General features: G+C 39.0%; 1 protein-coding gene across 5 annotated transcripts in view; it reads left to right on the top strand.

Moving 5' to 3' along the window:
• LOC138007455 (uncharacterized) overlaps positions 1-12,794 on the top strand; it is a 15,053-nt gene extending 2,259 nt beyond the window's left edge. For 3 of the 5 annotated variants that reach the window (XM_068854382.1, XM_068854385.1, XM_068854383.1), the window contains exons 4-15: positions 481-567; positions 1,323-1,364; positions 2,562-2,609; positions 3,528-3,646; positions 3,766-3,866; positions 4,219-4,298; positions 4,617-4,703; positions 4,927-5,005; positions 6,071-6,131; positions 7,566-7,604; positions 9,435-9,507; positions 9,606-12,793. In XM_068854382.1, coding sequence (XP_068710483.1) covers positions 481-567; positions 1,323-1,364; positions 2,562-2,609; positions 3,528-3,646; positions 3,766-3,866; positions 4,219-4,298; positions 4,617-4,703; positions 4,927-5,005; positions 6,071-6,131; positions 7,566-7,604; positions 9,435-9,507; positions 9,606-9,709 — 920 coding nt within the window. In that variant the 3' untranslated portion in view covers positions 9,710-12,793. Of the gene's footprint in view, positions 1-480; positions 568-1,322; positions 1,365-2,561; positions 2,610-3,527; positions 3,647-3,765; positions 3,867-4,218; positions 4,299-4,616; positions 4,704-4,926; positions 5,006-6,070; positions 6,132-7,565; positions 7,605-9,434; positions 9,508-9,605 lie in introns of all 5 variants that reach the window. The other 2 variants (XM_068854380.1, XM_068854381.1) reach the window with 2 other exon arrangements.
• The last annotated feature ends 3,280 nt before the right edge of the window (positions 12,795-16,074 follow it).

Here is a 16,074-nt window from a genome sequence, read left to right on the forward strand (position 1 = left end):
TGAGAGACCTTGACCCTGACTCTAATGTTATCTTTGAATAATCCTAATTGCAAGGAATTAGACTTTAACCATTTCACTCTTGTGAGGGCCACTGAGACATATATTTTACTATGTCTAATACCAGACAATTTTACTCATCAGTGGGGATCCCCACAGGAGTGAAAGGGTTAATACCCCAAATGTTTATCTAAGAGGGAGGTGGTGGGGTGCAATCTATCATAGTATCCTGGCTAGCTCAGAGCCTGGTTAAGTTTGACTGTAAATACCTCCAAACATTGAACCAGTCAAATTCAAATAAGTGTTCATTTTACATGGTTTGATTACAAATGCCCTTTGCAATATTACCGACACTCCTGTCAATGATTTTTCTAATAAAATCACCAATAAAACAATGTAAACCATTCTAATTGGTGACTGTTCATATTAATTTATTTACATGTAAATGTACACTGGCTAATGTGTTAAAACATTTCTATTTAGTTGCGACACACAGACTACAAACAACACTGGCCAGTAGTAGTGCAACAAATGTACTAAATGAAGAGGTCATTTCCCCTGCGTGGTTTGGTAAGTTTAGCCGTATCAATTTCATCTAAATAAAATTACTGCTTAATTGAATTTAACTGCAACATCTTCTAATATGCATGTTTCAATTTAATTTGGAGTCCAAATGCGAATCTCATGTAAGTTTTATGATGTTAACATTGGTGGAGTTGTTTAATCTACATATTCGTCAACACAAGATAACACAATACAATAAATTACTGTATGCTACAATTGCAAAAACAATGACTCGTACCTTATTATGATTATATCATCACAACTTTTCCTTGAGATGGCTCGCATGCCTTAGCATGGTATGCCTGGCAGACCATCAAGCGTGCCTTGCACCATAAAAGTCCATGTATAAGCTGCCTCGTTTTCTCTCAAAATTCGCCTTGTATCTACAGAAGCATCTGAGGTTGGATTTTTATAGGGCCTAATTAATATTCATAAAAACTTCTCGAGTTGTCACTGGATAAACATGTAACAAAGTGAAAGCATGCTAGCTGTTGATGATCATTGCCTTTTACATTAGCGATGTTTCCTAAAGTTTGAATTGTTCAATTGCGATCCGGCCTTGTTCTCCGAGAGTTCTTTCAAGTGAGTAATTTTCACTTTATTCAAACAACTGAACACCAATCTCCATTCCTCCATGATTTTGAGTGGATATAGATGTGGTTATGAGCCCCGGAAGTGCCATTTACAGATTTTACTCTGGGGGCTCCCTTAGTGACTAATTTTTAATACATGTATTTCTGTGTTCATTCTTTTATCAAAAGGTCAAAGGAAAGTCCAAATGCTCAGTGTTGGACCAGATGTTGGTAACTAAGTTTTTTTTAAAATTTGTTTATTTTTACCAAAGAGCAGGCTATGATGCAGGGTATGCATATAACATCGTAAGATCCAAGCATAGTGGACTGCAAATTAATTAAGGCACTTACAGTTAACCAAAATATGTAAAGGGAAAACATGAAGTATTCCTTATTATACCACTCTGCTTCCTTTCGAAACAACTGTAATACTCTTTCCAATACTATAATAAGAAACTAGGCGCATAAGCACAGTGATGAAATTTCAAAGTGTCACAGTGATGAAATTTCAAAGTGTCACAGTGAGTCCAAGCACTAACACAGGGATTGGTGTATGTATACATGTAATAATTATTTTAGTAATTTGTAGTTTGAAAATGTGCTTACCCTCCCTGCTAGCAGAACCTTTTTTTTGCTTGCTGAATTTTGGCGTTCTCTAGAAAAAATTCTGCATGGATTGAGTAAGATCTTTATTGAGTATGAGCTGCACGATGCCAGGATACAGTGTCAAACCCAAGCCTAATATGCCAGATGTCGTGGCCACCTTTAGTTTTTCACGGTACAGCATGCTCAATAACATCCATCGGTTTTATCACTAAACGGATGCTCACACTGTTTAATGAGAGAAAACAAGACTGACTAGTCCAGGAGTTTGGGTAGCGGCCGCTTCAAAGAGTTGACAAGATTCAGGCAGAGCCTTTTCTTCTTCACAGTAAAGAAAAAGACAAAACGAGCCTCTGCTCGCAGAGTGGGGCTTAATGTGTTTTTCTACGGATTGAAGTAACATAGCTACACTAACACTAATCATAGCATTATAAGTGAACACCAGAGGAGAAGTTAATTGATGAATAATGACATTTAACATAATGTTCTCCATCACTGTTTTTACTGTCATTTCACGGGAACCTGTGAGCCCAACAAATTGACCTGCTCTCAACGCTGGGCTTCATAACTCACTTGGTAAGGGCACTGCCCTGATCGCCGCAGAGGTTGCGAGTTCGAATCCCGTTGAAGTCAACTGAATTTTTCAGGTGCTAAAAAAAAAAAAAAAAAAGAAAGGCATAAATTCTCCATCAGGTGCCAGGATCATTTATTCAAAGCATCTCTTAACCCCACTTCTCAAACATTTCTTTCATTTACTGTTATTCTTTCCCAAGAGGCTGCATTGCCTGAACATAATGTCTTATTCTTTTATTCTTGATACCATAGTAGCTGGCGATGTGTCAGAAGTACTTGATTTTTTGGGATTAACTTCAAGTAAGTGAAAAGGAAAATACCGTCGTTTTAACCTAACCGTGGACATGTCACGAGGAAAACATGCTCTAACTGGCTGCAAACATGACAAGTTTTGTCTTCAATCCTTCGAAGTTTGAGGGATGTTCATGCAAGTTTCCTAGAATGGCAGCAAGACTGGATAACAAAGACTGTTTCTAAGAAATTAACCCTGATCTGATAAAGTATGCTTCAAATACATTCAGTCAAACTATCGCACGCAAAAGTTTGCTTATGTTGACGGCTGCCAAACTGAAACTCTGAAGAACGTTTTCCTGTCGTGTGTCCACGCTTAGATGAAAATGACGGTAATTGTATAGGCTGTCATGTATTTTTTCTCTTTTTTATGATGAACTAGTATTAAGCATTTATGAGTCAGTGAATCAATAAGTCAATGAGTCATGAGTCAATGCGTGAGTGAATTAGTGCAGTTACCCTAACCCATGAAATGAAGCTAAAATTTTAGAGAGTGCTTAGGCCTAATCACTGCAACGAGGGCTTAGGCTTAATCAATAAATTAGTGCTATATTGACTGTGGGTCTCATTGACTCAAGGCTCATGACTCATTGACTCATTGACCATTTGACTCGTAATTCATGGGATCTCGTGATGAACATGCAGAGATGACATTTTTGAGGTTGTCATTATGAAAAAAAAGACTACACATGTTGAAAGAGTAATTTCAACTTAAAGATTATAATAAATCATCTAATTATTTATTCACTTATTGTTTTTTTTGGTGAGATTGCACATTAAGTCATTTGAAAAGGAGAAAGGGCTTCCTCTTAATCATTTTTGATGAATCAAGTTGGGAAAAAACACTTGTGTATTTGATAATACTGATCAGTCTGTGAAACTTGCAGTACTTGTAGATATTTTAAAATCATAAATAATGTTTCTTAGGGACTAAGAAGTTGAAAAGTTATGTGCGGGGAAGGACAGAGGAAGTGGCCTTGCTCGTTGACAAACTTGGAGAACTTGAAATAGATTTGCCTCCATGTTTAACGCACTCATTGGATGAGGTAAAAGCAAAATTCTAGATAGTCCTCTTCTTGACATTATGCTTTTAAGACTTGATGCCTCACACAGCTACAGCATACATTTGCTGGTATTTATATTTTCCACGTCTGTGCCATTCCAGTTATTGTGTCAAGGCGTGGAGGATGTGGCTGTCTGTGTCCTTGCTTTGATTGAAAATCTGGTGTCAGTGGAGGCTAAATCGTATGTTCGGGATATTTTTAGGTAAGTAAGCCTTTACAGGTTGAAGCTGAGAGAGAGAGAGTGACCAAGTCATATTTTCTTGTTCTTCTATGACATGGTAACCATTGCCACTGTAGGTGCAACAAACAGTATTGTTTTATTATGGTTATGTTGTACATTTTAAATAGATGTATTTTAATTTAATTTCATTTCATTTCCTGGAACAGGGTTTGGGTCATGCAATTTAAGTCTGTCTTACGGACCAGGAAAAACATGAAATTGTTATGATCGTTTAGCATGGCTTTGTAAAATTTGCCATTTTGGTTACAAAATAATATACCTCTCATATTCATTGTTGACCTACCACTAATGGCAACATTTTGATTACATATAGGGGCCTTCATCAGAACTACCAAGACAGAATGGCATTTCTGTTTTGGCTTGCAGATAGCCAGTCAGTGGAGGGTGTCAAAGGTGGGAATAAAAAGGCATAGGCAAGAATGAACTTGTAACTTAAGGCAATTGAATTGAATGATAAGTAAGAGATCATTTGTAAATCAAGACAATCAATGGGAACATGCCACCATGTTTATCAACGATATTGGCAGCTAAGAAAAGAAAATTGTTTTGAAGACAACTCAAAAAGAGGGAGTTAAGGCATGCACTAATTTTGAGTAGTTATTGTTATTCCTTCTGTCAATATCTACCAGTTAGCAATCATTCACCTTTTGTTTAAAATTTTGTCTGGACATTAATAATATAGTTGGTGCCTTTTTCAAATTTACCTCATAGTTCAATCAAGATTTGGAGTGCCTGCAGAAAATACAGTGCTGATAGTGGTTCCCGGTCACATGCCACAATGTGTAGAGATTTTTAATGGTAAAAAAGTGGATATGAATAATAATATAATAGTTCATTGTAGTATCATGATACTGGGCAACCTGTTTATAGAAACCAGCCAGAAAATACAGTACATGTGAACCTTTTATTATTAAATTGGTTAGGTTTTGGGGTCCAAATCAATTTTATGGCAACACTGTGGACCTGTAACGTGCAACTTACTTTATAATTTGTATCTTACGGCTCTTTTTGTTCTTCACAGCGGCCAACTACGATCGAAGGCAGTTAATGACTGCATTTCAAAGTGCAGCTGAATTATGCCAACAGTTGAAAAGGAAAAGGTAAGTTAAAATCTTATAAAACTCACAAACATACAAACACAACTGAAAGCAGAGATGTTTACAGCTTTTCAAAATTTAGGGGCCCTCTGGACCCCTTCTTGAAAAATTTTTGGGTCCAGCTAATTAATATTTAAGAGTATTTAATGTTTCATCTTAAGTGTGCTGCAGTACCCTTTCAGATTTCTAAATTGCACAAAAATGAAGTCTTGTCCCTCCCCTCAAATATGTACTTAAAATGAAATGATCAGTTTCTTTGAAACTGTTATGCCCGTTCACTCATCGATCAAATTTGAGATGCATGGGCTGTCAAGCTCTATCGATCACACCTGTATACGTACTTCTCAAGGAATCCGCATGCTGTGGGAACTGTTGGCTCAATTTGAGAAATGATCTAGATCTCCAATGCCAAAAAAAAAAAAAACTGAATCTCAATTTTACATGAAGGGGCATTATTTGTTTCAACAACACTTGTGGTGTAATTTAGGAATAAAAGAGTAAATAAATGTAAGCAATACACCTTTCATTGTCAGTCCTTGACTTCGCCATGGGCTATGATAATAATGAAGTGATTGAAAACTTTCAAGTTTCTTGTAAACATAAATTGAAGCAAAAAAAAAAAAAAAAAAAACAGGAACAAAAAGGTACCCCGACCTTGACCCCAACCCCGGCCCCACGTTTTTGCTATTACCAAAAAAATCAGTCGACTACAACCGACTGAAAATAACAATACCTTGGAATTCGAGAAACTCAGTCATTTCTCTGCAGTTAGAAATAAGTTAGAATGAACATTCAATTTCTCTGTGAAATATTCCATTCGCTTGTTTTTCCAGACATCTGTAATTTGCATAAACATTTAATTTTTTATCTCCACCCAATTGGACCCTTTGTTCTATATTGTGTGTGTCCAAAGGAAAACAAGTGCGTCACATGACGCAAGCTAACTTTTGATAACTTGCTAATAGCGAAAGAAATATTAAAATGAAAAAAAAACCACTTAGTTTGGACATGTTGGTGAATAGAGTTTTCCTTCCGAATTGAAAAATTATTATGATCATTAATTCATAGGGATTCATTGTATGAGAGGCACCTTCTCATAAAAGAACAGGACCAAGAGTTTTTTAAAAAGGTATGGTGGAGACTTTCAGTTTCAATTCCGACCACATTGCAAGAAAGTGATTTTGAAAGTTGGTTACTGAATTCAAGTTGAGTAAGCTTAAAGGGGCCGTGTTTTGGTATTTCTGCCTTATTCAGAGTTAAAAAAGAGTCTTTGTATAAATGGTGAACCAACAATACTACTTTGCTTTCAGTACCAATAACCATAAGTATCTCCGCTTTGAATGGATTTTTTGGCCACCTGTAGTTAATCGATGGCAAGGATGAAAATGGATTGTCTGATAAATTGCAAGCAATACTTGAATGTTATTTACAATTTTTGTTCTGAAACAAACAAGACTACACTACATTAATCACTGAAAGTTTATGAACAAACACTTAAGCAAGAACGCAAGTCACCTACAACCTGAAGTGAGAGAAGGTGCTGTTACTGTCTTTCATTTGCACCTGTGCAGTGTGATGAGTGTTATTGAAAATGAATGAGAAGCGGTGTAGGACAAAACACTGACCCCCGGTCCATGGACTACCTAAATGGACTACCCTGTAAATACTATTTCAAACGAGTACTGTTTCTCTATATGTAAGCCGCGTCTCAAACAGTGCTTACCTAAACCTAAACATCCTTTTTAAACAGTGTTGATCAACAGTATTTAAGTCTCAGCAGCCATTTTAAAAAGGTTTCCTTTCGATGATGTTATTGTTATGATGGCCTATTACATCATGTAAGTGAAGTGAAACCGGTGCAGTTCTTGTATTTAGCTGCATGTCACCATACGCACAAAAATAAACAAGGTATGTGCAATGAAAGTATATATTTTTCTATCAGTTCATTCAATAGTACTCATTCGAAATGGTATTCTTAGGAGTTACTCCATTTTAGGGTAGTCCATGGACTGGGGGTCAGTGTTTTGTCCACCACCATGAGAAGCATCTATTCAATGTGGTGAAGGGGGTAGTTTTGAAAGAAACTGTGGTGCTGCGGTGGTGGGGAAGTAGTATACAAAAATTCGGTTTTATCATTTAACTACGGTAATATTTATAATTATTCCTATTTATCACGTTGCCACGTTACCACCAATAGCATAGCTCCTATTTTACTGTAAAAACTACACATAACCCACAATTCCTCAATTCGCTCTGACGAAGCGCTAACGCTCGAAACGTCAGCTTTCAGAATCTCTGTACAGTGGCCAATTTACATTATCAACTGCGTTGATAATACCAAATTTTTGTATTCCATGTGGTGTCTGTTGTTCTTCGTTATATTTTGATATAACCAAATTTTTGTATTCCATGTGGTGTTTGTTGTTCTTTGTTATATTTTACTTTCTTGGCCAATAGGACCGTTATGGAATGCAATGACACTCAAATACGTACTTAGATGCATACGCTCATTTGCTCCTCCAAATCAACTAATGGCAATTTAATGATATTTTCGATTTTAAAGGAGGCCACACCTTTGCCCGAAGAAGAATGCGACCCTGAGGTGAGTGCAATTTGAGTCGTGTACTGTGATATGATTTGAACCATACTGTGAGATTTGATCTAAATATCTTTCTGGATTTGGTGTGACTGGATTGGACGGGACTTGGCTGAACCAGATCAGTCTCGAAAAGCTGGATTGGATCGAACTGGACTGGCTTGACCGGATCGGACTGGACTTGGCTGTACCAGATCAGTCTGGAATAGCCGGATCGGATCGAACTGGACTGGCTAAACTGGATCGGACTGGACTTGCCTTGACCGGATCAAACTGGACTTGGCTGGACCAGATCGTACTGGACTTGGCTGTACCGGATCGGACTGGACTTGGCTGTACCAGATCAGTCTGGAATAGCTAGACCGGATCGGACTGGAAAGGCTGGACCGGATCGAACTGTACTGGCTGGACCAGGTCGGACTGGACTTGACAAGACTGGATCGGTCTGAAATGGCTGGACCAGATCGAACTGAACTTGACTAGACTGGATCAGTCTGAAATGGCTAAACCAGATCGAACTGCACTGGCTGGATCGGATCGGATTGGACTTAGCTTTACCAGATCAGTCTGGAATAGCTGGACCGGATCGAACTGGAATAGCTGGATCGGATCGAACTGGACTGGCTTAACCGGGTCGGACTGGACTTGGCTGTACCAGATCAGTCTGGAATAGCTGGACCGGATCGAACTGGAATAGCTGGATCGGATCGAACTGGACTGGCTTAACCGGGTCGGACTGGACTTGGCTGTACCAGATCAGTCTGGAATAGCTAGACCGGATCGAACTGGAATAGCTGGATCGGATCGAACTGGACTGGCTTAACCGGGTCGGACTGGACTTGGCTGTACCAGATCAGTCTGGAATAGCTAGACCGGATCGAACTGGAATAGCTGGATCGGATCGAACTGGACTGGCTTAACCGGGTCGGACTGGACTTGGCTGTACCAGATCAGTCTGGAATAGCTAGACCGGATCGAACTGAAATAGCTGGATTGGATCGAACTGGACTGGCTTAACCGGGTCGGACTGGACTTGGCTGTACCAGATCAGTCTGGAATAGCTAGACCGGATCGAACTGAAATAGCTGGATTGGATCGAACTGGACTGGCTTAACCGGGTCGGACTGGACTTGGCTGTACCAGATCAGTCTGGAATAGCTAGACCGGATCGAACTGAAATAGCTGGATCGGATCGAACTGGACTGGCTTAACCGGGTCGGACTGGACTTGGCTGTACCAGATCAGTCTGGAATAGCTGGACCGGATCGAACTGAGATAGCTGGATCGGATCGAACTGGACTGGCTTAACCGGGTCGGACTGGACTTGGCTGTACCAGATCAGTCTGGAATAGCTGGACCGGATCGAACTGAAATAGCTGGATCGGATCGAACTGGACTGGCTTAACCGGGTCGGACTGGACTTGGCTGTACCAGATCAGTCTGGAATAGCAGGACCGGATCGAACTGAAATAGCTGGATCGGATCGAACTGGACTGGCTTAACCGGGTCGGACTGGACTTGGCTGTACCAGATCAGTCTGGAATAGCTGGACCGGATCAAACTGAAATAGCTGGATAGGATAGAACTGGTCTGGCTGAACCAGATCAAACTGGACTTGCCTGGACCGGATCAATCTGGATTTGGCTGGACCAGATTGGTCAGAAATGGCTGGACTGGTTGGCTTGGTCAATATTCCCAAAAGAGATTTTTTTCCTGGAATAGGTGCACTTTATGTAAAACAGCATATGGAAAGTGGGAGTTTGACAAGAAGTGACAAACACCATTGGTGTTTTTTGCTTGTCATACTTCCACTCTGCTCCTTTTTTTTTTTTGCAGGTGACATTTGGTCCAGGAGGAATGACAGATTGTGCATCATTAGAAAACACAATAGAAGACCAAGTAGATGAAGGTAAAGACCTATATACTCAATTCAGTTTGTACAAGGTAGTCCAGCTATCTTAATCCAACACTCACTTCCTCCTTGTTTGTCCTCTTCCCTTAAAACAGGAATTTGTAAGAAAAAAAAAAACAAACGGAAGAAGAAAAAAAACAAGAAAGGCAAGAAAGCTGAACCTCAAGAGAAACGTCTGAAATTGGAGAATAACGAATGAGCCGATGGAATATGCTACGCCGTACGTGACAAAATATCAAGTCCGCTAAAAAATAAAACAACTTGCACAATTAACATTCAAGTTGACAACAATTAGCATCAGTTTGTTTGTTGACCAAATCAAATTCCTCGCAATTTATTTTCACTTCTCTTGTTGTGCAATTCATGTATTGAAGGCCCGCACATCGAATGTCAGGCTCGATAAATTCAATTCAAGATGCTTGTTTTATAAATCAAGAAGGGAGAGAATAGCTTTTGATCAATTCTATTTTCGAGGGGAACTGCACCTTTAATGGCGGGCAACCCGTTTATCGTCCCAATAGGGAGTTTAAGAAATGACGACTGCTACGGCAGCGACAACACCAAAAAAAAAGTATTATCACCTGTTTTAATATATGAGGCGGCCCAGTCCGGCTAGGCCCCCTTTGCCAAGATCTCGGCTCCTGCCTGTTTTTATTAGTAAAATTTCGGTTCGTTTATATCAGAAGGCGGGCTGGCCCACTTGCCGAGATCCCGGTCTGAACTACGGAGATCTCGGCAAGCCAGGCTGAAAAATTCTCATATAAACGGTCCAGCCCGGTTTGCTGGGATGAAAAATTCTCATGACGTGTGGGTTGCCTTGAAAACGTAGTCGGATTTGCATAATCACAGGATGATTTTTGCATCTTTTGCTTTAAAATGCCATTCCGTACTTGCTAGCGCTAAAATGAACCTTTCGTTTCGAACCTCAAAGCAAGAAAATTCACCAGGTACCCCATGCGTGACTTTGACGGTTACAAGACACTAAACAAATTCCTAAAATTCATCCCGGTAAACCTGTCTGAAATCGTCCATATAAACACTTCATCCCTTTTACCGGGCCAGCCCGTCTAACAGGGCTGGCTCGCCTCTTATAAATTAAACAGGCCCTAAAAGAGGAAGAAATTATCATGCTGCACGTGCGGCACGCATTTTTGTAAGGCATTTCTCTCTCGTACTCATCAAAACACAAAATGACCAATTTTCGGGTTTGGACGACAACATGGACAACAAACAGTGAATCTTTTGTTCTTTCTCTTTTTTTCAAATCCGTTCGTACGATTTTGGTTATCGAATACTTTGCCTATTTTATACAACATAAACAAGATGGAAACGCCTTAAAACACTTAGCACTTAGGATAGCTCAAGCTAATAGTTTGAAGTAACGTTTTCGTCGCCGTAGCCTTCTTGGTTTCTTGATATTTTGTCACATTCGGCGTAGCATAATGGAAATAATCACTTTGAAAACAACAGTGAATTAAATGAATAAAGTCCCACTGAGTATATAAATAGCATTTCTTCAGTACTGGGATGAGTGGCCTAGCGCCATTTGCAACAGACTGGTCACATGACTGATCGTTGGTGAGATTGAAGCTTTATAAATTCCAGAAATGTAGAGGTCATGTTTGACCTACTCAGAATACAAATTTTGAGAGAGAAACCACCTTTAAGGTAAAGATTTCATGGTCAGTAAAATACTTGAAAATTCCATACTATCGTTTATGAACGAAAAGCTTTTGTTCTCCAGTTTAATTTTCCATAATGAAGCGTCAAAAACGGAGCTCAGATTCTTAATGTTACCAAGGGTGCAATAAGTGAGAGCAAATGTGGAAATTTTCAGACTTGAAATCTCGATTCAAAGCTTTAAAAGCAGTTTGAAAGGTGAAAAAAAAAAAAACAGGATTGGCATGAGATCAGCAGACTCCTGTAAGACTATGTAAAAGAGGTCATGTGACAAACTGTTTCAAAAGGCCCATTCTATACTTCGTTGTCTGTCAGTGGTAAATGTGACGAGAGAAAAAATAAACAATATAGGAGAAGACTAAGAGAGATTAAGCAAGACGTTTAAGCTTCTTTAGTCTGTTAACTAGATATATTGAGTGAGACAAATCGAAGAGTGAATTTGCATGCTTTTGTGACACACAACTGTCTACTGTTTGCCGAAAATGTCCTGCTTAAACTCTCTATATATGCGAATTTGTTTTTTTTAAAAGCTGTTTATGATGGGAAACAAGAAAGTTCCTTACTGTGTACTTCCTGCAATGACGCGGTTTTACAACAGATGGACCTTAGAAAACAAAACAGTTAATAGACCATTTTACAGTGGTATAATCGGTAACCTGGCTATTACATGGCAGTGAAGTTGGAGTGAAGCTTATGATACAGACCTCACTTTTATACACATGATTACAAGGCTTAGGGGAATCAATGCATGGATTTGAATGAGTTAATTTATTCCCTGGAGCCTCACAGTGATGCCTTTTGTTTCAATGAGACTGAATTTTCATATATCGAAAGTGGGTTACTGCGTTGCCGCAATGCTAACTAATCTGAGATTTACATAAGAAATGCAGAAACTCCAGCCTCAATTTCATATGGTGGCCAGGATCTGAAGCGCATAACTTTTCTTAAATGAGTCAAAAAATGAAAAGAGGAATTATTGAACAACTGAGTGTGAGCAATAAAATTGTATTAAAGGTAATGATGACAGCAGTGGTACTTTTTCATACTTTTTATGGTTCAACAATAATTTTGTCAAAAGATGTTTGTTGGTACACTTTTTGAACACTTTCAGTTTGCTAGATTTGTTTGTTTGTTAATGAATCGTGAAGGAACACTAAATATAGGCTGCCCTGGCGTGCAAGTAGTTTCTTAGGCGTCATAGCAGCATTTATAACAGCGCACAAAGAGAGGGGAAATGTGACCCTGCAAGTGATAAAGGCCAACGCAAATCGGGAGAAATTCTTTTTTCAGTCTTTCTAACGCGAAAAATTGAATCAGTTAAGTTTCACGAGTAAGTTAAGAAATTCTTCGAGAAGATGTGAATACCAAAAAAGCATTAAGTAATATCAAAACGAGGATTGTAATTCTTGAAGATATGACTACCAAAAAACCATTAATATCGAAACGAGGAAAGTAAAGGCGCAATATATTACTACATCCCTTAAGACCCCTTACCTTATCAGTTTTAGAGGAAAAGAAAGGTGTGAAGTAATGACCAGATTAGAAATAAATTTGAAGGGGGTAGTTTCCAAAGAAACTGTGGTTGCAGCGTCGGTGGGGAAGTACTATACAAAAATTTGGTTTTATCAACGGAGTTGATAATATAAATTGGCCACCGAACGCTCGAAACCTCAGCTTTTAGAATCTCTGTACGGTGGTCAATTTTCATTATCAACTCCGTTGATAAAACCAAATTTTAGAAATAATTTTGTCTTTCATTTCACCCTCCTTTGTTGCATATCTTTTAAAAAACAAAAAGACAAAAGACTAACGATACAAAGGAGAAAAAACAGAGATAGTGAAAACGTTTAAACGCAGCCGATTTCGGGCCCGATCTTTCATCCGCTGTGATGTTTGGTTTCGGAGTCCGTTTGTTTGCAAGGGAAGGGGGGGAAGCCTTCGTCCAATAAGGGGCTCGAGTGAGAATATCGGGCGCCGAGTGTTTCTCTTTATAAATCCACCTTCGGGGTACTACTTGAAACGGGGTCCACTTAACCCTTGCTAACATTACGGAGTCCGTTAGTTATTGTAGGATCCGGGTTCTGTATTGGGACTCTGTTTGTTTTGATCGGCCTCGGGTGCTCAGGAGCCCAATATGTTTCAGGGTAACAAAAAGAAAGATGGCTGTGACGTTCGACGACTTAAATCCTCTCCGTTCTTGAGATACAAAGGGAATTGTGACACCCGAAAATGGCCCGTAAAGTCTCTTGACCTTCGAGAAACGGGCCCCAGGGCTTTTCCTTAGTATTTGTGTAGGTAATCGCATGGGGCCGAGTTAAATTAAGGATTAATATCACGCGTGTTTTCAGAAGTTGCTGAAATTGCCCGAGTCGCTGCGCGACTCGGGCAATTTCAGCAACTTCTGAAAACACAAGTGATATTAATCCTTAATTTTACGAGGACCCATTGCGATTACTTGTTAATAACAGAGCGGGCAAAATTTTCTTAACACTGTTGAAACACCTCGAAAAATAGACAGCTAAGCTGAGTTATGAATATATTAATTGTCTTTTTAATCTTAACTTTAGTAATATTGGGCAAATAAATTTGGTAGTTAGTTACTTAGTAATAAGTGTATGTGAAATAAACCATTCCACTCCAAACGAAAAGAAGAATTCATTGCCCCCTGCCTACATTGACATCACCCAATTTTTGTATTTATTCTGATCATTAAGATCGTGTTGTAGTTTCTAGGTAGAATGGTAGAAGCACTTTATTTGATGGTTATTGTTGAGAAAAGAAAATTCCAAAGGATGAAATAGGTTGTAGTAGTAGAAAATAAACTGATTTTTAAGTACACAAATGGTACAACTCGAGAATGAATATAATAATTATCTTTTTATTCTTTACTTTAGTAACATTTGGACAAACAATTTGTTAGTTAGTTGCTGAAAATAAGAGTATTTGAAATAAACCATTCCACTCCAAATGAAATAAGAATTCATTGCCCCCTGCTTCATGTACATCCCCCAAATACATAACAATTTTAGCTTCAAAGTTATAAATATTCGAAGCCAGAGTTTCTGGCCAAAATTTATATTGTTCGTAAGACTGCAACTAAAATAATATTCTTGATATTTACATTGCCATTTACAGTGAAATAAAAACCAAAATTAATTATTTGATTAACTAGCCTCCCTTCACAAACGAGTCTGGTTTTCGCGAACAAGTCACGTTTTGCGAACGAGTCATGTTTTCCGAACGAGTCTCGTTTTTCGAACGAGTCTCGTTTATCGTTTATTGAACAAATCTAACCGAACGTTCTAGCTTCCCGAACGAGTCTTTCCAAACCAGTCTCGTTTTCCGACGGGTCTTTTAAACGAGTCTAATTTTAAGAACGAGGCTCGTTTTTTTAAACCAGTCACGTCTTCGTGCAAGATTGAGTGCCTATTTCATCGAGACGATTTTTATCGAGGCTTTATAGACTGGTTTACCAAAAACCGTGAGTGATCCTAATATTCTTGATATTTACATTACCATTTACGGTGAAATAAAAACCAAAATTAACCTCCCTTCACAAACGAGTCTGGTTTTCACGAACGAGTCACGTTTTGCGAACGAGTCTCGTTTTCCGAACGAGTCTCATTTTCCGAACGAGTCTCGTTTATCGAACAAATCTATCCGAACGGGTCTTTTCTAGCGGTCCCGAACGAGTCTTTCCAAACCAGTCTCGTTTTCCGACGGGTCTTTTAAACGAGTCTAATTTTAAGAACGAGGCTCGTTTTTTTAAACCAGTCACGTCTTCGTGCAAGATTGAGTGCCTATTTCATCGAGACGATTTTTATCGAGGCTTTATAGACTGGTTTACCAAAAACCGTGAGTGATCCGAACACTCGTTCGCTCGGAAGCAAAACAACTGACAAACAGACAAGCAAGTCAACTTGCTCTTTGTGTCCAAAACGAGTATAGATGATTTTTATTTACATCCACTCGAGAGGAAAATACGAGTTTCATTCCCGAACAACAGTAACAACGATTAAACCAAATGTTAAGCTTCAATTTATTTTATTCACCTGTGATGTAGAGGTTTTTACCACTTGCAAATACGCATCCGTAAACATAGCAAACGGTTTGTCCAAAAAAATCCACCAAATTTGAGCTACTCGTTCCTCCCGTCAATGGCAAATTGTTCTGTGACCTTTTTCGTTGAGCTGCAAGATGTCGTGGTAAACTGAAAGCCCTTGACGAAAGGAATCATTTTGTTTTTCAACCACACAATCCCGCTACGCCGGGCGCCATCAGGTAAGCCGATCCAAGTTTTAAGCTTTTCACGAAAAAAACCTTTTGCCCTTCTTCTTGTCACTCGGAAATTCAAATTTCAGATCATCTTTTAAAGCCAATTCTTAATCTTTATGCCTTTTCGGCGAATGCAGCGGGAATTAAAAGACAAACTTCGATGAAGACGAAGTTGTTTTGCTCAAACAGAAGAAACCAACTGAATGTGGAAGAGATACGTTCAGCCAATCAGGAGCGAGAATTTTTGGCGCTCGACCAATCGTGAGCGAGTAATTTTGCCCTCTTCTCAAGCAAAATTAAGAAAAAATGCCCTCTTCATTGACCAATCAGTATTCAGTAATTTTGCCCTCTATGTTATTAGGCTGGAAATCTTCTTGTCACTACTTTTTTCCCCGGGCGCGCTTCAGCCATTTGATGAGGGCCAGTCTCCGCTTGCTTTTCAAGTGCCTGGTTCATGTCCGAAAAGAATTCTGGGTAATAACATTTAAATATCCACATGTTTATTTCGATTGATGCGTTCTGTTTTTTGGGAACTCGATGTCCTTTGAGTTAACAATGTCTCAGTTAACTAGCAGATTCTTACTTGTATTTGGTCCCGAGGGGGAGGGA

The sequence above is a fragment of the Montipora foliosa genome, chromosome 6 (assembly GCF_036669935.1).
Source record: "Montipora foliosa isolate CH-2021 chromosome 6, ASM3666993v2, whole genome shotgun sequence".
Taxonomy (NCBI): Eukaryota; Metazoa; Cnidaria; class Anthozoa; order Scleractinia; family Acroporidae; genus Montipora; species Montipora foliosa.